At 42.7% G+C, this 24,892-nt stretch overlaps 1 protein-coding gene across 4 annotated transcripts in view; it reads left to right on the top strand.

The window, feature by feature from the left end:
- The window catches only part of SDHAF3 (succinate dehydrogenase complex assembly factor 3), a 92,605-nt gene that overhangs the window by 33,453 nt on the left and 34,260 nt on the right, over positions 1-24,892 (top strand). Inside the window, exon 2 of one of the 4 annotated variants that reach the window (XM_075587291.1) lies at positions 22,117-22,168. The exons of the other annotated variants lie outside the window; for them this stretch is intronic. Coding sequence (XP_075443406.1) covers positions 22,117-22,168 — 52 coding nt within the window. The remainder of the gene's footprint in view (positions 1-22,116; positions 22,169-24,892) is intronic. 4 annotated transcript variants of the gene reach the window in all.

The raw sequence follows: 24,892 nt of genomic DNA, 5'->3' as shown, positions 1-24,892 counted from the left end.
ATATATTTATTGCAGCGTTCCACGGTGAGTACATCGTTCCAAAAACTCATTATGCCTTTCAACAACTCGTACTTTTTGGAGGGTTTCGCCACTTTCTGGATATGGTCCTTCAGCTGATGCCAGACAATTTCGATCGGATTGAAGTCTGGTGATCTGTCATTGGAAAAAAAGGACAATTCGTTTAAGAGATACAGAACACAGTAAAAACAGTAGGGGAAATAATGAGACACGGTCTACTGCACTTACTCCGCTGGCGTCTTCACCCAGTTCATAACGCGCTCAAGGATATGCGCTGTTGACGCGGTGTGCTTCGGATCGTTGTCCTGGTAGAAGCGGTGACCATTGGGGAACTCGCGTGTTATATATTGTATCTCAGGGACAATGTTGTCTTGGAAGAAAGCTTTATTCATTATTCCTATAGCAAGAAAAGAAAAGTCCTCAAAAAACTGCACAATAGTACAGTACAGTGCATACAGTAAGGTTACACTAGTCAAGTACAGTGCATAAGGCTACATTATATTTAATATAGTTTACATTCAAAGATGACAATGCATCCTGGTCCACGCCTAGAGATGGCACCCCACACATGCAGCTTCACGGGGTGTTTTGGCCGCGGCTTCAAAGATATGCAGCCTTTTTTGTGGAACGCAAAGCTTGCAAATCTCTCCAGCGACACAGTTGACTCATCAGTGAAGATGCAATCCTGGAAAGTCTCCCCACTGTCGATCCATGCCTGGGCCTGGACCACTCTTTAGATTTTGTTTGCGTCCCGTATCATGGGGTACGCTCTGTAATGACGAGGAATAAATAATTTTAGCGGTACAGTACAGTTTCCTAAACAACACTTTTACCTCCTGTACTGTCCAGTACTAACCTCACACGTCCATATTTCCATCCAATGCTGCGTCTCATCTTCTTTATGCTGCTCTCGGATACAGTCAGATTGTGCTTTTCCTGCAGAGTGTTTTTGACCCTTAATGCACTCTTCTCATCATTCTCCTCACTTATTTTGTCCACCAGAAGAGTTGTCTCCCTACAATGTAAAGAAAATATATTGTTTTATTAATATGCAGCAATATAACATTTATATATAAATATACAAAATATATATACTGTTGTACTATATACTGTATATACAAAATATATATACTGTTGTAATATAAATATAAATATATAAAATATATATACTGTTGTAATATAAATATACAAAATATATATACTGTTGTAATATAAATATAAATATACAAAATATATATAATGTTGTAATATAAATATAAATATACAAAATATATATAATGTTGTAATATAAATATAAATATACAAAATATATATACTGTTGTAATATAAATATAAATATACAAAATATATATACTGTTGTAATATAAATATAAACATACAAAATATATATATACTGTTGTAATATAAATATAAACATACAAAATATATATATACTGTTGTAATATAAATATAAATATACAAAATATATAATGTTGTAATATAAATATACAAAATATATATACTGTTGTAATATAAATATACAAAATATATATACTGTTGTAATATAAATCAACAGAAATAACAAAATTATTAGATTTCAATTAAAATTCATTTTATTTTAAAGTTGTATAAATATACTTACGCGTTAGTTACCCTTGGTGCCCTTTTGCGGTCTCTGTTTTTTCCGTGTGCATGATAGCTCACGGTGGTTGCTGGCACAACGATGCCAGAAGTAGCTAACCAGCGTTGGATAGCAGCAATTCGGTGTCCGCTCGTGTACATGTCCTTAATTCGCATGCTGAGCTCCTTGGAAATCTTTTTAACAGGCATTGCTGCGAGTAGAAAGAAATACAAACACAAGAATGTATATTCGATGTTTAGTCGATGTGTATTCAATGTGCAGTCAATACACAAAATGGATGGTGTATTTATACGGTAATGACTCACATTAGAGTCCGCCCACTTTCAACACCTGTACCTGGTCGCCATGCATAACAGGTTACACACTTTGCATAGCCCACCACTCGATGATCTGTATCTGAACTTGCCCTTGTCCAGATACTACATTGTGCCACCTGCTTCCATGGAGCAACCCCGATTCTATGGACGCAGGAACCCACTCGCCTCTGCCGTGCCTATCAAGCAGAAAAAGCAAAAAGCAGTTGCCGTTTCCACGCCAAGGCAAAAGCGACAGGCTAAGGCCAATAAAGAAAACCTTCTGCGGACCCCAAAGGCTAAGGGTTTTCATAGACGTCAGCCTTATATGTCAAGAAGATATACGGTGATGTACTCTCGACGCAAAACGATTGGCAGCCAACCCATCGTACCCGCAGACCACTTCCTCACATACGCTTCGATGACTCTGCCGACGCTGTCCCGGAAATCTTCAGCCCGTCTTCTCCAACCCTCGTCCTTGACGCTGCCGCCGCCCTCACGGAAACCCACAGGCCATCTTCTCCAGTTCTATCCGATGACGCTGCCTCTGAAATCCACGGGTCACTTTCTCCTTTGCTCTTAGACGACTCTGCTTCTCGCCCAGAAATCCAAAGGTTACTTTCCCCATCCCTCTTCGACGACGCTGCCGCTTCTCCTCTACCGGATATCCACAGGTCACCTCCTCCACTCTTCTTCGATGTCGCTTCTCTCCATGGAACCCCCATGTCATCCTCCGTTGCACCCATCCCCCCAGATGTTCACACGCCATGCACAAGAAGCAGCTCGTTAGACCGGATGCTGAATGGGATAACTGTGGATCTCCCCGGGAATTCTATTGTACTAGCAAAGATAGATCTGCTTCTGGAGACAATGCTAAATGTGGATCAACGGATGCTAGATATGGATCAATGGATGGATCGACGGATGGAGGCTGACATAGCGGGCATACATTATTTGCTCGGTGTTAATGCCCCTGTTTCCCCGACGCTGGAACAGGGGGGTGACATGGATGTGATGAATGGGACCTTCGACCCCCTTCCATCACAAAGCGCACCCCCTCCACCAGAAGATGCAGTGTACATGTATGCCGTTGAGGAGGACATGACAACCCCCGTCAAGACCACGCCAGGAGACAACACGGCGACCAAGACCGGAGGAAAGCTTCCTCCCAGACAACCTACCATCGCCCATCGCCTCAAGCACACCCGCTCCCAAAAGACATACAGTCGCTCGCATCGATACGGTGCCCGACATCACCCTGTGTGATCTGCCACCGGCGCTCAGGGAGAAGTATAGGGTGAAGAGTGCTGGTGCACCCCACAAGTATGCCTTGTTACTTTTTAAGCACCATGTTCCCTACTCGTTGTACTGCAACTGGGCCTTCAAAGTGAACTACGACGGAAATCGCGTAAAAAAGGCGCTTCCTGCCAATTTAAGACGGAACATTCGGGATGAAATGCGGCGCTTTTATCCAATTACAGATCCTGTAATGAAAGGCGTTCGAGACTGCATTAATGGTGTTTTGCGCCATGCAAGTAATCGGCCATGGACGGACAATGCGGAGGACTTTCTGAAAGACCATACTGTTGTGCTGAACTGTATTGTACTGTACATGATTTGACCTGATGTACTTAAATAAAGGAGATGTTGTTGTGTGTTTTTTTACTTGTATTTATACAGAAATGTTTTAACTTGCTGTCCACACACACAGGACATGCACAATTCCAGTCCCTGAGGGCCGCAAACAGGCACGGTTTTCAAGGTTGTCCTGAAAACCTGCCCTGTTTGCTGCCCTCGAGGACTGTACTGGTGCAGACTGTTTTGCACACCATCCCACTGTACACTGTTTTGACTTGTCGTTCTTTAATAAAGGAGATGTTGCTTTTTGCTTATTTTATGAATAAAGAATTTGTTTTTAAAACATGTGACTGTAAACCATACTGACTGATATAAATGTTTTCACACATGTAGCAGTAAACCATACACCTGTTGATGTTTTGAATTGCTGCGCACTTAAAATGTTTCTACATTGTACAGTATTTGTAAATATATGTTTTTGTACTTACTCCACCAATAAAAGAACATGTTGATTTGTCTTACATTGTTTCCATTTGCTCCTTTGCTACTGTAACAAAATACAGTGTTTCTAGAATGTCGAGGCATACTGCACTGTATACTGTAGGCATGCTCAGTATAAGAGTATTAAAAAAAATAGAAGACACAAACTGTACTGTACTGTATGTACTGGTACTGTATACTGTAGAAGACACATAATGTATGTGATACATGTAGAATAAATGCATAGTTTTTATTTTTTTGGGTTTATTACACAGTATACTGTACTGTATATAAAAAAGTATTGTACAGTATACTGTACGGCCGGAAAACATCAGCATACTGTTTCAGGTACAGTATTCTATCCTAATCATAACAACGGCAACTAAACTGTAGACTCCGGTACGTGGGTTTTTAAATCCGATTCAGCAATGTGCAGGCATTGTTACACAAAGCGATAATATCCATCGAAATCCCTCCATTAGCCGTTTTCTTTTCTGAGGAAAAAAAAAAAGAAAAGTTTTACTGTAATGGTCAGCCCCCTAAAGACGTTCCCAGCCAGTCCCACCAATACTTTTCTCGGGGGGCGTCTCCTGTTCACATGCGCATGCGCCTACCTTCGATGCGAATACACGCATATGCGTTTCAAGAAGGCTCCAATGCGCATGCGCCTAGCGTTCCACCAATTGTTCAGTATCTGCAGTACTGTAGAAGCCGCTCAGCCAATGATATTGCTTACAGGAGAATCGCTTGACTTTTGAATCGCACCGATATTGATACTGTATTGTCAAAATAAAAAAAAACTCAGAAAATAATACGGCAACAATACTCACCATAGTATTTCCCATTCAGCTGGCGCCGGCGCCGGTCCACTGCCAGTCCAGCGTTCTTGATCATCCACGTCAATAGTTTGCAGCGGGACTAGTCCACCTGTAGTCAGCTGATGAGGTTGGAAATTGCTTAGGTACATGCAAGCTTGATCGAAACTGCACGCGAAATCCGGCTCAGGCTCAGGGTTGTCACTGACGGCGGGGCCGTCATTGGAAGCTGGTGCTGGTGCATTGCTTGGCAGCGACTGTCGTTTCTTAGTTGGTTTTAACACGACCCTTTGCCTTTTGCCGTCTGCATGATCATAGATACAGGAAAAAGCCAGTGATACACACCAATACCCTCCAACAAATTGTGGCTCAATACGATAAAAACAGGGATCGCTACATAACCTTTTCCTTATTGCACGCTTCCAGGAGTTGGCGAAAATTTGTAAAAGTCATAGTTTTCGATAAAATACTGATAAATTTGAACAACTGTTGCCATCTTATCCTCTGTTGCATTAATCGCGGCCCATATCAAATACGCGTAACTTCTGTCGGGTTTTTGGAAAGCGGGCTGCACTTGAACACTCATGGCGGGCGGGTCTCTGGAGAATACTGTAACCGAAACTGGTCTTTGTCTTTCTTTAATATGAAAAGACTAAATTGATACATTTTTGCAACCTCTTCCTTCAGTCTCAAGGCCAAGTTACAATAGCACACTGTGGTATCTTTTTTAAATGAAACACCTGCAAGTCGACACATTACTGAAGCGCATGCGCATTACAATTCATGAATATCTGCCATCTGGCGGACACGCGAAGAATTGCAACCTATTAAATCCGAACCATTCTCAATAAACGCATCAACCGCGTGTCAGCCACGCATGACCCGTGGCTGGGAACGCAAAATGAACGCGGCATGCGTCAAGTGAAGTGCGTCGCATTCCAGGAAAAAGCCAGGGAAAAACCGGCGATTTGTTAGAATAAAAGCTGCCGCAGCAGTATGCTTTCAATTCAGAAATAGTTAATCAAAGTTTTCTAAAATCGTTCCATATGTATAAATAATGGATCAGTGTAATCATATTTAATTAAAAAGTTAAATGATTTTATTTATTATTATTATACAGTTAATAACATTTGTTATAGGGTAATGACCTTCATTCCCCTCCCTGTTATTGTACCTCTCCCTGTGCTGTCTTCTTGTGTCTCATTTTATTCTTTCAATAAAATATTTTACAAAAAAAACATAGAACAAGAATGTACATTTCAAGGTATCTTTGGTAAAATAGATTTAAATAAGAAGCTACGATATCATGTGGTGTTTTATTAAAGTAGGAGATGTATACTATATAGCCTATATTCCTTCATTGCTGCAATAGTATTCATAGCAGGGTAAATCATAGTTGGTGACTAGCACTACCTTTGGCAATATAATGAGATACAAAATGATAATCGCCATGGGTATCCAAGACATTTCTATGCTTGCTGTGTTCATTTCACAGACACTATGGTGTCTAGCCAATATGATAAACCGATTTAATTATCTGTAGGCTTATTACGTAGAGAAGTGATGCAATGTGTTCTGGGGAGCGGTGTTTAATCACATTGCCTAACAGGTTTCCTTTAGACTTTTCTCTCCTGGGCTTTCTGAATAGTATGATTCAAGATATTTATTTTCTCAGTCCAGTCGTACATTTTTTACTTCTTTCTAAAACAAAATGGTTTAAAAATTAGTGTTAGATGAAGAGAATACAGTAAATGACATGGTTTTTAATTGCTCCCTTGGTGTGTTTACACAGGGATGTTATATGTATTGTAGTGTTTACTGACTGCGTGGTACAGATAAAATACACACACTTATTCATACTCGTAAATATTTTTTATACGCATGGCTTTAAAATGGTCTCTAGTGTGCCATTTCAATAACATGCGTGAAACTTATGGAAGCTTGTATTTGCATGCTAATTTAGGCTCCAGAGCCCTGCACTGGGTCGCCTCCGTTCTTTTCTGCTTACCCTGTCAGTTTTCTCTTTACAGGAGCTTTGCCAGTCCCTGTCAGCACTCTGAGCTCTCTCCAGGATAACTAACATGAGGATGGGGAGGAGTAGTTATTCTCCAGTCCCTATCAGGGAGATGCCAGCCAGTCTGGGTAGGAACAATAGTCCTGGTCTCTGCACACAACCCCAGGCCCGGTTGATAAGATTACTAGGGTTGAAGGTGGGCCAGGAAGAACAAAAGGGCACACCCAATTATGGTCATCCCTATCCTTTGCATAGTCCACAGGATGTAGGCAGGTGCATGATAATGCCCATACATGGGCTCACCCCTCCACATGCATGCAATACAGATACAGCCCCAGGACTTACAGCTTTCTTGCAGAGCAAGTCCCCTCAGAAGGTGGTCAACCTCTTCCTGGTTACTCAATAATGGGCCTCATACCATCACAGTGTCCAGGTCTACAATACCAAACTCTGATGTAATTACAAATCCTTTTGCAAGAGAGAGTTAACTCCTGCAGGCCCATATTGTACAGAACTGTACATCACTGTTTTACATAGTGTAAGTATAACAGATATGCATGTTCATATATATTAGGATAAAGTAGTACTACTGCTTTCACAGACTGCAAAGATAACATAGATTACAGTACATACAATATACATTGAAAGCAAGCAGGATCACTGCTTTCATATATTGCACAACACAAGGTACATTGAAATAGTGTCAAAACCAAATTGCGCTAGGGTTTCCTACAGTACCTGTTGAGAATAGGCAACCGAGCAGAGCTTCCTGGAGTTTTTAGGAAGCTTGGTTGTCAATTTCGTCACACTAGTGTTTTCTCTATGTACTCGTTCTAACGCCGAATCTCAACTGAATGAATAGCAGCTGTGTTTCATAAATACGTGTTTGTTGAGAACACAATCAAGAACTTGTTGGATTGGCAACCTGGAAGAATCATTCCAGCCTGCTTGATGCACAGTATTCAAAGCTTTGTGTTTCTGCAATTGTTCTCAACCATATTCTCCACCCTCATTACATCTACTCTACATTATATTTCTCCTTTCCTTTACTTATTGAATATCAAGGAGGATGCACAGATAACTTCAGTTATGAGGAACATATACAATTACTGTGTGCATCAGTCTCAGCTGCTGATTTCTATTTTTTACCAGATAATTGTCATTGATGTATCTAGGAAAAATATATATATATCTATTAATGTCTTTTAAATTCATAGCAGCAACTGTGTATGCAGCATTCCATTTACATAAGGATTAATAAGACCTAATCCTAGGTAATATAATAAACATGCATCAAAAACAAGTTTGTTTCTAGTCCAACACAGGCATTCACTACCATAAATTTGATTCAGTGTTAACTGAGATTGACTTGTATGGAAGCTAACATGGGCTCGAGCTCTGATACCCCTTATAGTAGCTTAGTAATTCCCCCCCTATAAGTGGTGAGTTGGGAGTCATACAGAAACAAAAGTACCCTGTTCACAGAAAGTAACTGTTATGCCGGTGCTGCCCGCAGACCAGACTCGTCCGTTATACTGAGGTGGGGACGTATATGTGCACGCACCCGCAGCTGAAGGAACATGTCCGGATGTGGTGTTTTGGCGTTGCCAGGCCAGGTGTGAATAGGTGTAGCAATACTTGCCGGTACCGGTACAGAAGAGACGAAGTCGTTGCCGTTAGCCAAGGTCAGGGAGGGAGAGATCCGGGATGTCGAGGTCCAAGGAGTAGTCGAGGGATGAGAGAAGCTGCAAGGTCAAGTGGGAGCCGGGGTCCAGAGCCAGAGAGGAATGTCTGCCAAGCCGGGTCGCAACCTGAATAACGAAGAGCAAAGGGAGAGCCAGAATAGACGTCCGTAAGCAGAGGCTATGTCGAGCAATGTGGGAATGGCAAGACAGGCATTTTATACTGCGGCTGGCAAATAGGAAGAGGAGGCAGACCTGGAGGAGTGTATGGAGCTGTCCTGGATAGGCTGCCAAGAGAAGAATGCAGGTGAGCAGTGTTAGGGCATGATTGTAGGCTGTGTGTGTGTTGGGGGCGGGGCCTCACTGCAGGAGCAGTGAATAAATTAATTGGATCCGGCGCGCGCTCCGTAACGAGGGGGAGCGCGCGCCCGTGAGCAGTGGCAGCCGTCATAGCCCCAGCCGCCTGCGGAACAGCGGCCGCCCGCCGGGGACGAGGAGGGAGTCCCCTAACCACGGGGATCAGATAGGACCGGCGAGGGGGACGCCCTGCAGCAGCGGGCGCAGCATGAGGTGAGGGAAGGTCACGATGCGGCCGTCGTGACCTCCGAATCCTCACAGTAACTGAAGCGATTTAACATACAGTGCAGGTGTGTTTTGTAGTTATTGAAATGCATCATTAACAAAGCACATTTTCAAATGGGTCTTCAATGTACTCAGAGAGAATAATCTTTGAGAATATTGAGAGGAAGGGAATTACACAGAGAGCTGTAAATTAGGTCTCGGATATAAGAGAGATGTAGATACTGTAGAAGAGGGGAACGAGGATATAGCATAGAGCAGAGACATAAAAGATTAGAGATGATATTTCATAGTTGCATAGAAGATGAGGTTGAAAAAAGTCATACGTCCATCAAGTTCAACCTATACTAAATCTAGACGACAGATCCTTATCCTATATTTGTATTTACAGTATTTTGATCCAGAGAAAGGCAAACAAAAAAACCCCTGCTATAATGGTAAGCTTAATGAAATAAGATAACACTACAGAAAGTAACAATACATAGAGAAAAATGACAGACAAATACAATGAACTGAATAAAATACATATTTTAAAAAAATAAGTAAATTAAAAACCATAATGAAAATAAATGAATTCAATGATGTGGAGTAGGGAGTTAAGGTTACTAAGGTAAGATAACCTGAAGCTAATATGATAATGTGTACAGCATACTGTTTATAATGAATGTACAGTATATAAAAAAGTAAGTAAAATGAGTTAAGAAATGTAGTAAATGGTACCACTATACTAATGAAAAAGTGAGTGATGAGATCAAACATGGAGGCTAAAAATGTTTATCAAAGATGATGACACAATGAAAAGAAGAATGAGTCTAGAACACAAAGCAACAGTGGGAAAATGCATACTTAAACCAGGGTGCTGGTATCTATGCACATATTCAAACCCAGAGGTGTAAGTGTACCCATATTATATATCCAGAACGATTCTTTGACACAAAGGGGCTTGAATCTGTCCCCTCCCAGCTTGGAAATAGATACAGTATGTGCTCAAGTCCCATTATACTGTACTAAGACTTACCGGATCCTTGGAGTGTTTAGCTAAACAGTGCCTATGAACACTACAATATGCGTGGGGGTCCTTTTTAGAATGGCACGTCAGTGTTCACAGAACCCAACACATAGGGGACGTTTAGTCCACCCAATATATTGCATTCTACATGAGCAAACTATGCGTGCTGTTAGACCAGCATTTCCCAAATGGTGGGTTGCGACCCGGCACCGGGCCACGGCACCAAAATTGCCGGGTCGCAGCGAGGCTGGCCGCGCGGTGTCTCCCGTCCCACCCGCTCAAGTTAAAAAAAAATGGCGGCGATTCCCCCCGCGGTCCCGCGCGCTTGCGCAGGGCAAGCAGGACCCGCTCCCTTCCTCCTCCCCGCTCCCAACGTGGGACGGAGGAGGAAGTACCAGCTCCTCTGCGGCCCGCACGTTACATGGGGAGGGTGGAAGTACAAGCTCCTACTGCGGCCCGCTTTCCCCCGCGGCCAGCTTCCCGAGCTCACCTCCCGTGGCACCCCCTCCCGAGCCCACCTCCCGTGCCCCCAAGCCCACCTCCCGTCCCGGGCAGCAGGGGATATCGGGGGCAGCAGGGTAAAGCGTCCGGCGGCAATGTAAGTCACCCCACCCAGTCACTGCCTCCCACCCAAGTGTCCCTGGCCCCCTCCCACCCACCCAAGTGTCCCTGGCCCCCTCCCTCCCACCCAAGTGTCCCTGGCCCCCTCCCCCCTCCAGTCACTCACATCCGTCGTTGCCTGTAATTCACTGTTTGTGTCTGTGTGCGTATAGGGGAGAGCGAGTATGTGTGTGTGTGTATCAGTGTCTGCGTATCAGTGTTTGTGTGTGTGTGTGTAGCAGTGTCTCTGTGTGTGTAGCAGTGTCTCTGTGTGTGTATCAGTGTGTGTGTGTATCAGTGTGTGTGTGTGTGTGTGTGTGTAGCCGTGTGTGTGTCAGTGGCTGGGTGTGTGTGTCAGTGGCTGCGTGTGTATCAGTGTCTCTGTGTGTGTATCAGTGCGTGTGTGTGTGTGTAGCAGTGTGTGTGTCAGTGGCTGCGTGTGTCAGTGGCTGTGTGTGTGTGTGTGTGTATCAGTGGCTGTGTATGTGTGTGTATCAGTGGCTGTGTGTGTGTGTCTATCAGCGGCTGTGTGTGTGGCTGTGTGTGTGTGTGTATATATATATATCAGTGGCTGTGTGTGTGTCTGTGCAGACCCTATAGGCCAGTATAGGCAATAAAATTTTTAGTGGGTCATGAAAAAGAAGTTAAAAAATAACCAGGTCACGGAAAAAAAAAGTTTGGGAAGCTGTGTTAGACAATTGATGTTACTTCTAACTGGATAACCAATTCCCTTAGAATAAGAGAAAAACGAGTCTCTGGGAATGATGTTTACACATTTTTTTAAAATATTATATGAGCTATAATATGTTCGTTTCAGTATATGTTTACACACATATGTTTACACACACTCACTCACTCTACAAGACAGCTCTGTTGGTGATAAAACAAAAATCTAAATGGATTAATAACCAGTCCCAGGCAACTAAGCCCAAATGGAACTGATTTACTGGGACAAGCCAGATGGTGGCTGCCATAGCTCTCAGAAATGATGTCCCAGAAGGGAATGTGAAGGCGGTGCACTGTTACGAAAAACGTGGCTGGGTCGCTAAAAAACTTGACTTTATTGAATCTACTGCAACATGCTAGCAGACATGAATCTTGAGGAACCTCTGAAACGTTTCGCGCATGAGTGCCTTTTGACAAATGGTGCCATGACTCTGCCTATTAAATATACTGTTCAATTAAGTTCAGTAATATAATAAAATATATAGTAACGTGTGGGGATTTGGGGCACACACAAATCACGTAACACCATAGTACTGGAATAGGTGCTACTATCAAAGTACCAAACAATTACAGTACAGAAAAAAGATAAAGATAGGCACACCAAAAAGTATACGTAAAATGTGTCTGTTATTGACTCAAAATTTCGACTACCTTCTGGAGCCAACTGAAACAACTATTGAAAACACTCACTAGTGAAAATAATAGGTGCAAAAAATTAGCACATGAGCAATGACGTCATATGGATGACATCATCCTGGCACCTTGTGAGGAAAAACATCTACTATCATACCGTATCACATGAGGAATGTAAAGGGGAGCTGCTGAGTTACACTGACTGAAGGATTGATTGAAACTGAAGGCAGCCATTTAGTGAACTCTGGGAAGCAGGATCTTTACTGAGCGATCACAGGAGAATGAATCAATCGGCTGCTTAGGTAATTAGTTTTCATTAAATGTAATGTAAATGTAAAATGTAAATGTAAAGGCTGCATATATTAAAATAAAAAACGGATTTTTTTGTTTAAGTGCTGCTTGGTCTGTCTCTTTAATAGATATTATTACATGCAAATTGACATTTAATATTATATAAAGGTATAGTAAAGTGACACTTTGCCTCTTTAAACACAATATATGCAGTAAAACTATATGTGTAATAAGACAGCCGAAGTATTGAATACAGATAGATGAATGGAATTAATGCTGCCCAGAGTAACCACGACCCACCTTATTTAAAAGGGTCAAAGTCCAGCGAGAACGAGGAGATTACTCGAGCGACACCCACTCACACTGAAGTAATCATGGCCCAATATAAAGGTGTCAGGGAAAAACTATCACATGCAGAACAATACAATGGGGTAAACCCTTTAGATACAGATGAGTAAACATCCAAAGGGGGAAACATTGGTATAACACAGCATGTATTGAGTAGAAGCTACACACCTATTAGTCTCCAGGTAGGCACAGTATGCTGTGCTGGTTATTAGGGTGATAGGAACCCGCAATTACCCAACCAGAAAACTGCTGGCCAAGTGTTGAGGTACACGGGTCATCGTGTAGGTTGAAAACATGATAAATGTAAGGCTGGCATTGAGGCCTCGGGGGTGGATCGTGTTCAACTCATGGATACATTCCCTATTTAAAAGCAAAAGGTCAACATTGCTCCCACGAGGTGGTCTGCTGACATGATCAATTGGCATACATCTCAGAGAGGATATGGGGTGGCCTAGAGCAAGCAAATGTTTTGCGACTCTTTGATCAGACTGTCCTGAGCGAATGGCTAGCCGAATGCTGGATCTATGGTTTGCCCTTTTAAAGAGGTATTACTGGTGGCACTTTAACAAAAAAAAATTATTATTATTATATGCAGAATTTGATTACCTTTATTGAAAACTAATTACTTACGCTGCCTATCGATTCGGTCTCCCATGATCAATCGGCAAAGATCCTGCTTCACCCAGTTCCCCCAGCCGCCTTTCAGTTTCTATCAATCCTTTAGTCCGTGTAACTCAGCAGCTACAATGTATTCATATATTACTAAGGAAACATTGACTATTGTTACAGTTTGCAGCTGAAACTGCAGGGAACATTGTAAACAGATTATCACAAACAGGAAAGTGTTGCAAAGATCTTGCACTGCTAGGGGGTGTGCTAAAACCTGCTATACAAATCAAAGGATGCTCAGTATATTAAAACTAATTAAAAAGGGCATTAAGAGTCCATTAATATCTCTGTATTTAATACATACAGTAGGCTGTCTTTATAGTCTTATTGCAAAAAAGTTTAAACTTATTTTGTACTTTGCCTGCATACATTTATTGTTTACTGCTTGCCAAGAGTCCTGTGCTTATGCTGCTACTTGTGTAGTCAACTAGCATCTGCTTCTACCTTAAGTCATGTCTTGATGCCTTGTAAGCACAACATTGTGGCTAATTGCTAGCTGTTGGTAATGCTCTGCTACAATGTCAGGCACTATTGGAATGTTGCCAATTCTTATGATTGCCTGCAAGTGCCTCTATGTGCTTCAGGGCTTCTGCCAGGTCTGATTTTCCTCCTACACGACAGACTGTTCGTGGGAGTTTTGCTACAGGTACTCAGCTGGGACTTTTGATAATCCTGATGGCCGGTCCCTCGGTGATCCGCCATCTTTTTAGTGGCATGCTCAGCTCTGAATGTTTCATAATGTATTTGATTATTGATTGCGTACAGTGATTAAGTAATAATCCCCAAAGAACAGGGCATTACTGACCAATAATGCCCTTGCTGGAAGAGTTGAAGGCCTGAGACGAAGCCGAGGTAACCCAGCCAGGTCATTATTGGCCAGTAATGCCCTGTTCTGAGGGTATATATTATTTTTCTCTCCCTCTCCCAAAAATACTGGACACAATGGTGAAAAATGCAGCACGCTCAAAGTCAGTGGGGAGGTATGTTATTTATAAATTCTCAGGCCATTACGTAATTTTTTCTAAATGTCACTCCACGTATGCACCAATTTGCACTATTTCATATTCTATTTCGTAAAAAATTCTGGGAGGGGTTTTGGGATTGAGCGCCCCTCCAGCATATTTTACGAAATTGAATATGAAATAGTGCAAATTGGTGCATACGTGGAGTGACATTTAGAAAAAAATGACATAACGGTCAGATAATTTATAAATAACATACCTGCAGTACTACATGGCGAGCTATATACTGATCTTAATGCTTCTCTCCCACTGCTTCCAAGATTGTTGAACCCCCTCATCCTGTCATCTCCTAACCCCCACTCATCCTCTCACCCCCCTCATCCTCCCCTCACCATCACCCTCCTCTTTCTTCACCCCTCCGCTTCCCTCGCCACCACCCCCTCCTCCTCCTTCTTCCTCACCACAACCCCCTCCTTCTTCCTCACCACAACCCCCTCCTTCTTCCTCACCACAACCCCCTCCTCCTCTTTCCTCCCCACCCCTTCTTCTTATTCATTCCTCCCTCGTTCTCTCCACCTCCTGGTATCTTACTTGTGGACCTCCTGGCAGACAGGGACACATTGGAGCTCTTCTCGCCTCTCACACATGTAAAGCTGGAAGGAAACTACATTTCCCAGCATGCATATTGGGGAGCTATGCACATGCCTTAACAATGAGGAACCCTCCCATTGGTCAGTCTTCTCCTTGGCTGGAGGGAGATGATACCACCCGTTGCACTGGTTACCAGACGCTGCAGCCTGCAGGAGACTCACGCTGCCGCTTCTGCTTCTAAATCAGAGGTAGGAGCGGGGACCCTGCACCCGGCCACTCTTCACTCGCACTGCCCATTCAGAGAGGGAGAATATTGGACACATACATGTCCTGTATTACCTATATTTTTTTTACCGGACAGAGGGACAAATGGACACTTGGCAACCCTATGCACACACACACAATCTGAACCCCTCCTCAATATATACACATACTCTGGAAACCCCTCCATCTTCACAAACACTGCTGTTCTCTATCTACATAGATACACACTGCAACATGTGTCTCTCTCCTGCTCTATATTCAGGCAGTAACTCTCCTTTCTCCTTACTGACTTCTGTGCTGGAGCGTATCAAATCGGCTCCCTGTCAGAGAGCTGTTCTCACTCACTGCGTGACAAGGGAAAGCTGATTGGTTGGAAATGAACGTTGGCAAGGTGCTACAAATTCCAGGCATCAATGAATAATACGCGTCATTTTGACCTATCAGACTGCAGGGATTTCAATAATGTCCTGAATTCTACAATTAAGTCATAATACCACAAGAACAGGGCATTATTTGCCAGTAATGTCCTGTTCTGAGGGGATTATTACTATTATAGGATAAATCTAGGCACTTTTTAAATTATTTTTTCTATTTTTACATTTTCAATAACAAGTATTTTGTATGGTGATGATATTCTGCATTTTCTTATGCTTGTACTGTACTTGTTTCTAAAAATGAAATTGTAAATACACCAAAACCCATCGACACACACACACACACACACACACACACACACACACACACACACACACACACACACACACACACACACACACACACACACACACACCATCCCCCCTCCATACCCGCAATGCAAAATTTGGCGAGGTGCCAAAAATGTCAGGCTATTACTGAATGGAGAATGCCTGGATTTTTTAATAATTTTTTTTCCAGCTTAAAATTTTGAGTTTTTCCATAAGGCATAACATATACTCATACATTTTGTCACCTGAGCTCGCTTGAATAAATGCCAGTGTCTTGCCTCATGACACAAAAACACACAAAAACGTCACCACAGGGAGGGCGGGGGGAGGAAACAAGCTGCTAAATTGTTGGTTCTTGGTCCCCTTATGGACTCTGCTTTTTGCCACATTCTGACCGGCAGTTCCTCGGCGTATCCCTAAATGTGATAACCGATTATCTAACCCTGCAGGATAACTAATTACCTATCACTGCGTGATTTTTAGACGAGACATTCCAACTGATTCCTAAACCCTTTGCCATCAATCAAAGGAGAACGCACCTAATCCTATCAGAGCCAAACAGTGGCATTGCTCACCCCGTGGATGTTCGTCTGTGTCAACCATCTGTGTCAACCATGGCAGCCAGACCTTTTGGAAATTTGAGCCAGTGTCATTAACTAAACTCGTCAACTTCTCCATCTGGCAGACAAACCAAATTCTGTTCCGAATCTTATCAATAGATGGAATTGTGTTTTGCTTCCACAATGCTGCGATCTCGCACCTCCTCGTGACTGTTGCAAAATGCGCAACTAATTTATTTTCCGCTCTGGCTAATTCGTGCGCTGGCTTGTTTAGCAAGAAGAACCAGGGATCCAACTGAATTTCAACGTCCAAAAGCCTCTGAAGCTAAATCCTCATTTGTTCCCACAAAGGGGCTACTCGAGGGCAGGACCACAGCATGTGCAACTAGTCCGCCAGATCTCCACATTGCTTAGGACACATGGGGGAGTAACCTGGGACATTTAGACAGTTTTACTGGAGTGAGGTACTGTACCACCTCATTAATACCTTATATGCATTCTCCTTCAATGTCATGCATATGGAACTTTTGGCTGCTGCATTGAATATCTCATTCCAGTCCTCGTCCTCTAAAGTTGCGTCCAAATCCGACTCCCATTGGGTCATGAAATTTCATTTCTGTGAATAGTCTTTACCCGGATCGATTTCTTCTCTGTACATTCTAGATGTTGGTCCCCGTGTGTCATTACCCAACACACAGAGCGTTTCGAAATTCATCAGCGTTGGACGTGCCGTGTGTTTGGTATAAAATGCCCAGATTTTGGAGGTACCTTATAAAAAATTCTGTGTTAGGAATGTCTTTTTCTGACTTAATCTGTTCAAATGTCTTAATGGTGATTCTATCCTCCAAATCCTTCAATCTCCCAAACCCCTGTTGTCACCATACACTAAAATTCTTACTACAGTATCTAGCTGTGGAACAAAGTCAGGGTTGCCATATAGAGGGCTCATCAGGGAATTCCTAGAAGTCAGCGGGCATTTAAATTTGGAGGCCTCCCAGATTGCGAGTGAATTGAGCATCGAGGATAGCGGTTTGTTTAATGCTATTAGACTATATTTGGGGTACCAGATTAGGTTGCACAGTTACAATGGGGCGCATACTTCACTTTCTAAAGCCACCCATCTACGCATGCCAGGATCCATGTGCCACTGTATAATTTGACATAATTGAGCCGCTTTGTAATATGAAAGCAAGCAAGGTACCGCTAACCCACCATCCACTTTAGGTCTTTGAAGAATTTTCGCTTTAATACGTGGATTCTTATGCCAGATAAATTTTGATAGCTGAGATTACAAGGACAACATTTCAGTGTTAACTACAGGGATTGGAAGAGTCTGAAACAAATATAGGATTCAAGGTAGAAGGTTCATTTTGACGCTGTAAATTCTTCCAATCCAAGAGAATCCGAACGAGCACCACTCCCTCAGATCTCCTCTCAAGGACTGCAAGAGTTTCAGATAATTTGCCTTATATGGTGACTTAACACTTTTTGTGATATTTACCCCTAAATATTTGATAGTCTTGGGCTCCAAATTGAAATTAAAGTTAATCTCTATGACTTTTTCCATATCTCTTGGGATATTTATACTAAGGGCTTCAGATTTGGATTGGTTAATTTTAAATCCCGATACCTTGTTGAATTTCCCCAGCAGGTTGAAGAGGTTTGGTAGAGAGGTAATAGGTTGCAATAATGTCAGAATAACATCATCCACGTACAATGCCACTTTGTGGGTTTGCGACTGAATTTGAATTCCCGTTATGTCCTGATTGCTCCTGATTTGGGTGGCTAGTAGCTCCATGCATAAGGCAAACAACAGGGGCGAGAGTGGGTAGCCCTGTCTCATGCCACTTTTGATTCTGAAAAGCTCAGAGGGAAAGCCTTGGTGGAGGACCCTTGCTGCTGGATTAATATATAATGCTTTGATTGCCCTTAAGATTCTACCCCCGAACTCAAAAGCCCCAAGCGTGGCATCTAGATAAGGCCAATCTATTCTGTCAAAGGCTTTTTCAGCGTCTAAGCTTAACACTATCCCCAGGATCTTGTTGGCATTAATAAGCTCAATTAATCAATAATTCTCCTAGTATTGTCGGCCGCTTGTCTATCTCTAATAAATCCAACTTGATCCGGGTGAATCAGCCTAGGCAGTATAGAGCTCCATCTGTTGGCCAATAATTTTGAATAGATTTTAATGTCTGAATTTATTAATGTAACTTTGACAATTTGTGGGGTCTTTACCCTTTTTTTTATAAATGAATGAGATGGAAGCCTGGAGCATCTGATCCGGGAACGGAGCTCCTGCTAGGACTGAATTGAACATCCTTAGAATGTGAGGGGCTAGGATCCCAATACATTTTTTTGTAATATAGGTTAGAGAACCCATCCGCTCCTGGAGCTTTAGAGGGTTTAAGAGTCTTTACTACCTCTACTAACTCTTCAACTGTAAAATCTTTTTGTAGACACACTCGCTCCAACCCACTCAATCTCGGCAGTGCCGAACCTGCCAAGAAATTCTCCAGAGCTTGATTCGTATTTGTATTATGTATCACCTTCTCCCCATTGTACAGCTTTTCATAGTATGTCTTAAACTCTTCCACTATGAGTTTTGGGGTTAGATGTCCCGTCTCCCTTGTGGGTCCTAATGGAGTGACAATTATAATTTGGTTGCCTGTTACGGAGTTTGTTAGCTAGCATGGTATCTGGCTTGTTTGCATTTTCAATTTTTTTTCTCTTTGACCAACTCAACGTTTTCTCAGCCTGGGAGGTCAGGAGTAAGTTAAGTGCAATTCTTACATCTTTTAACTCCTGCAGGGTCTCCTCTCTACCATTTCTGCTATGTAGGACAGAGAGCTCGTGAAGCTTCGTTTTTAACTGATTTAATTTTGCATCTCTCTTCTTCCTACCGGCCGCTATGTTAATTAAAGTGCCTCTGAGTAGCTTTGTGAGCCTCCCATAAGGTTATGTGAGAGTTAACGCTATCTCTATTAATCTTGAAAAATTGCACTAATTCTTCTTTAAGGGTTTGTATTATCTCAAGGATCTTTATAATTGATTCATTGAGTTTCCAAATTGCTCCTGGACTATCTAGTCTAATTTGTGAGCACCGTAGCTCTATGGGTGCATGATCAGACAATGAAATATCATGGATCCTAGAGTAGGCGATCTGCGGAACCAGTCTATTAGATACAAAGAAGTAACCAATTCTACTGTAACTATTGTGCGGGTGTGAGTAAAAAGTGAAACCTCTTTCCCCGGGATGCTGTTCTCTCCATATGTCAAAATTGTCTGTCTCTGAGTACTGTGAGAAGCGCCAAAGTCCCTTCATTCTTACCCCTATTTTTCTGAGATGATTTGTCGAGTGATGGGTTTTGTTGAAATCCCCCGCCAAAACAATGTTACCCTCCGCTATCTTATTCAGTATTGTGAAAAACATATTGAAAAATTGCGGATCATTCTCACAAGGGGCGTAGATATTCGCCAGTGTGAGGTAACTACCTTGCAATATACCTACTACAGCTCAACCCCGTTATAGCGCGATCCGCTACAATGCAAATCCACTTATAACGCATTCTGAGCGTGACTCCCGAGATTTGAAAACCTATTTTGCCGCGTAAGGACTTACCGGCGAGGATGCAGAATTTCGAGCGCCGAAATTTTAACGTGATCCTGGTTATAACGCGGTCTCATTCTGTGGCCCCCAAGGACTGCGTTATAACGGAGTTCAGCTGTATTATCAAAAATCTGCCTTTCTTGTCTCTCCTGATTTTATCTACTATAAAGGGTAATTTATTATGAATCAATATAGCTACACCTCTCTTTTTATCTTTGGCAGATGCTAGGTGGAAATGTCTAAAGCTTTTGTCTAAAAATGTAGGGGAGTTTGTTTCACAAAAGTGCATCTCCTGCAGGAGCAGTATATCCACTTTCCTCTTTTTGTATTCCGAGAAAGCTGTGCACCTTTTGTGTGGGCTATTAAAGCCCTTAACTTTGTGGGAAATAAAATGTACTGCCATTTGTGTTTACTATGCATCTCTCTTGCCCAATTCCCACTCACCCGTTAATGCCGCCTGGAACTCCGGATCCATTTTTTCTTAGCACTTCTCGTCACACCCTCACCCTCTCGACCGGGACGGGGGAAGGGAAAAGGATCCTCCACAAGGGTGGACAGGGGAGAAAAGACAAACAAGCAAAATACAAAACTAAATGAGCCTCTGTTGGTCATGCAAGACCTAGGCTCAAGTGCCCTAGGGAAACCAACATTTCTAGGCCCTCATGACAAAGGGCCCAAAGACATGGGCTACATATGAGCCCATGATCCCTTGGGACTTTAATAGCAAGCCGGGTTAAGCCCGTCTCACTGGGCTGCCAGCCCATGCCGACTGTCCGGGTGGCGACATTCCTGCCTAACCCTCGGTGCATCTCTCGTTATCAACAGTATAAAACACCCACTCCACAACCCCCCCCCTCAAACTGAAAAACTATAGTGAACCCTGTTTACTCCATGTTATCAGTTCCAATTATCTTAACTATAACACCACTAAATCCTAGAGTGAACTCACCTCAGGTCCCTGTACCTCCCTCTACCTCCCTCTAGCCTGAGAACCACGTTCCAACATTTTGTTAACCTAATGACTCTCTTTGAACCCACAGACTCTAACCTCTTGCCCCCAGATACCCTGCCTTATGATTCTTCCTGCCACTTTGTGACCATGTCTTTTGCTCCCTCTCTCCTTTGTACCATACCCCGCCTCTACTCTTCCTTCTGTCCCTCACCCCCCCTTACCTTTCTCACATCTCCCCAACCTATACCCCCTCTTCCATATGCCGCGGCCCATTCTCCCCTAGTCTGTGCCCATCTAACCCTCCCCCTCGCCCTCTCCCTCCTCTGCCGTTCTTTCATCTCTGCCTAATCTACACTTTCTCTCCTGTCCTTCCTCACTAATCCTCCCCCTCTTGGAACTGTTCCCCTCAACCTCCGATGCCATCCTTATTAGCCCCCCATCCCGCACAGCTTCCCCTCACCCCCCTCGTCACCTGACAGAAGAGTATACGAACCCCCGGATCAGAAGGTCCGCATCCTCTTAGTCTCTTCACTCCGGATGCTCACCAATCTTCTTCTTGGCGTGGCTTGCCTTCCTTATACGCTTCACCGGCTTCTCCCCTCCTCCTCAGTGTCCTGCCGGGAAGTCCGCAGTCTGCCAGGGAGTCCGTGTCACATGCACTCACATTTACTCATACATACACGCATACAGATCTGCGCGCTCTCACACACACACACCCACGCACATGCACACACTCCACCATTGGCTGCCTCTGGGACATAGACTTGCTCCGCTGCTCTCTCCTTCCGGGGTCTTGAAGCTCCGCCAACTTTGAGCTTGGGTCACTGCATCTCTTCTGCTGGTTTCCCGCCGAGCTGCTATGTGGAACCGCCATCTTCTTTTTTACATTTTTCTTTGTTGAATTTTAAGGCGAAAATAAGGAAAACAAAGTCTTTGGAAGAACCGTACCGGAGTCAATCTTGGATTGATCCACCCCAATCACAACTGGTCATCAATGACAACTGGTGTAGCCCTTTTTAGAGCCAAAACTATATACAGCATAAAAGTGGACATGGCCTTTTAAGTGTTTAATTGAAAATTTGAAATCAATCAGCAGCTTTGTCTTTCCGTTCTCTTGCAGGGCTACTCACTTTTCTCCAACTCTCATGGAGGAAGCGTCTCTGTTCGGGTTGGTGAGTAAATTCCTTATTGACTACTAGGGCTTTCAGGAACATTGCACCGCCAGATATGTCTTTGAGAGTATGTGCCCTACCATTTTTTATGGCCAGCAGACTGAAAGGGAATGCCCACCTATACTTTCTCCCATAGGATCTTTGTAATAAGTTGAAGGGCCTTTCTCCTTCTCTGCGTGACCGGAGAAATGTCATGAAAAATTAACATTTTTATTCCCTCAAAAGTAGTTGTAGAAGATGCCCTTGTGATCTGTTATATTTCTTCCTTTATTTGGAAATAATGCAGTCGTATTATGACATCCCTTGGTGGGTTATTTGGAAGGGGGTTTAGAGCGTAAAGCCCTGTGGCACTGGTCCATAACTAACTCTGCATCAGACTTGTCGGGTAGCATAGCAGACAGCCATTTTCCCACCCACTCCTCAACATCTAGGCTATCCCTATTTTCTATGTCCTCCTGTCTTTCCGCTATCTCCTGTACCTTTTCCTTAAGGGTGGCCAGCTCACGTTCCGTGTCTTGTGCACTTTAATAGAGGAATCCATTTTTTCCTCCAGTGCATCAGTGCGTTCACCAATACTGTTCAGGTCTTTACGTAGGCTCTCCATTTCTCCATGAAAGCAAGTTTTTAAAATCCTGGAACAGTCTGGTCATATCTTTTTTTTAATAACAAGATGCATTTCAGGGTTATCCTGCACAGAGTCTGTGTCCGATCCGCCACCGGGTGACAACTCTACCTCTTCTCCTTACCGCGCCATCTCATCGCTGGCAAAAAACACTTTTATATCTAAAGTCTGCCATATTTTTGGCGACCTACTTGTCATCCTCCGTTCCAAGTGTAATCAAGTGCACTTTTGGGGTCTTTAATTCCGGTGTTTATACCTTTAATTTTTGCTAATGCACCGGGCTTTAGCGGAGCAGCGGAATTATGCGCTCACTCCCTTCAAATGCATGGGCCCCCTAATGCCTGGAATTTTGATCAGAGAACAGGGATTTCAATAATACCTGAAATTTATAACAGTTTAGTCTATAATTAAATTCCCTCTGAATCTCTGCCCCACTCTGCCCATTTCTTTACTCCGTGCCAACCTCCGCATAGACTTCAACCCTCCCTTCTCCTGCTGACCCCAACATAAAATGGTGGCAGGGGAAGGGAGGTGTGGCTTTAGAGTAAGGGGAAAATACCATATGATCCGAGCTGAGTGGAAAACAAAATCAGTTTGTCTCGTTTTCGGTCCAGACTCAGCACGCATATCTGAGCCACAAGCTACATTTTGATTGGATCGACAAACTTCTGGAGTTTTTTGGATTTCAACAATCTGGACTCGCTCATCTTGAATAGAAACCATGTCTGCTTAGGAAAATGTACCACTCATGCATACATGTACAAAAGTAGCAGAAAACTGAATTCTTGTGTAGAATGCGCAAAGATGAGAATATGCATCTGTTTGCAAAAATATGACGCTCTAAATAATAACTACATGTTCATGAAATAGCATTGCTGCCACTTAATAACAAAAGTTAGAGATGTCGTTTTTACTAAGGGAAGGGGTTAAATACTACAGAGCTGTACCATACATACATAACATTGTTATTCATTAATCTGCAAGTGTGCCGATTGGGGCGCTATTGCATGAAAATTCCCATTGTAGTTTGTACCATTGCAGTTTAATAAATAACCCATTCATTTTTTCTACGTGATCGGAACTTACACACTTACAATTTGTAAAATATACATTGCTACAAGTATGCTGAGTTATTATTCTTCCATTTAATTAGTAGTCAGGTATCAGACTGTTCCTTTCTAATTGCTTTAATTGCAGTTTTGATGATCACTTTAACTCTGGATTGATTTTTCCTCTTGTATGTCTTTGGCCTGCACCGGTTTAAATGTGCTTAGTTGGCAGAAGCAGTCTGATTTTCCATGACCTTGTTCTTATTATCATATTCACTTTAGTAATTGAAACCATCCAGACACTCCTGTATTACATGAAACGTGCTGTTTCTTCAAAAGCTATTTAAAGTTACATTGGACACCCGGGTAAATCTTATTTGATTCTGGTAGGTGGCCAGATGAACATTTGAAATAATATAGCATATTTGAGAGTGGAAATGTGTACCCTCCCTTAAAGAAGCAATCCAAGTATCTTAAAAATAAATAAAAAATAAACATTTGTTGTTGTAATATATGCAACATTTGATTACCTTTATTGAAAACCAATTACCTAAACGGCCAATTGATTGGTGCTCCCGGGATCGAGCTGCAAAACCCTGTTTCCCAGGGTTCACTAAATGGCAGCCTCTCCGTCTCATCAATCCTTCAGTCAGTGTAACTCAGCAGCTCCAATATATTACTGTATTACTAAGGTAGCATGATCTATTAGTGCAGTTTGCAGCTCAAACGGCTGGGAATATTGGCAACAAATTATCCCAAACAAGAAAGTGTTGCAAAGATCTTGCACTGCTGGGGAGGTGGGCTAAAACCTGCTATAGAAATCAAAAGATACTCAGTATATTAAAACTCATTAAAAAAAACAAAAAAAACCAGAAAATAAGCTCTTCTGTTGGTCCATAAAAGCTAACACAACCTACAATGAAACTGTATGAAAATACATAATCCATATCCATGTTTCCAAAGCTTACATTCACCAATACATAGGGGAATCATCTTTACTGGCACACTTCTTGCATACGTTGTAGAAACCTTTAGTGACCATGTATATTCTTT

This window comes from Ascaphus truei, chromosome 2, assembly GCF_040206685.1.
Source record: "Ascaphus truei isolate aAscTru1 chromosome 2, aAscTru1.hap1, whole genome shotgun sequence".
NCBI lineage: Eukaryota > Metazoa > Chordata > Amphibia > Anura > Ascaphidae > Ascaphus > Ascaphus truei.
The sequence above is the reverse complement of the archived record's forward strand: the minus strand, read 5'-3'. Positions and strand labels throughout refer to the sequence as shown.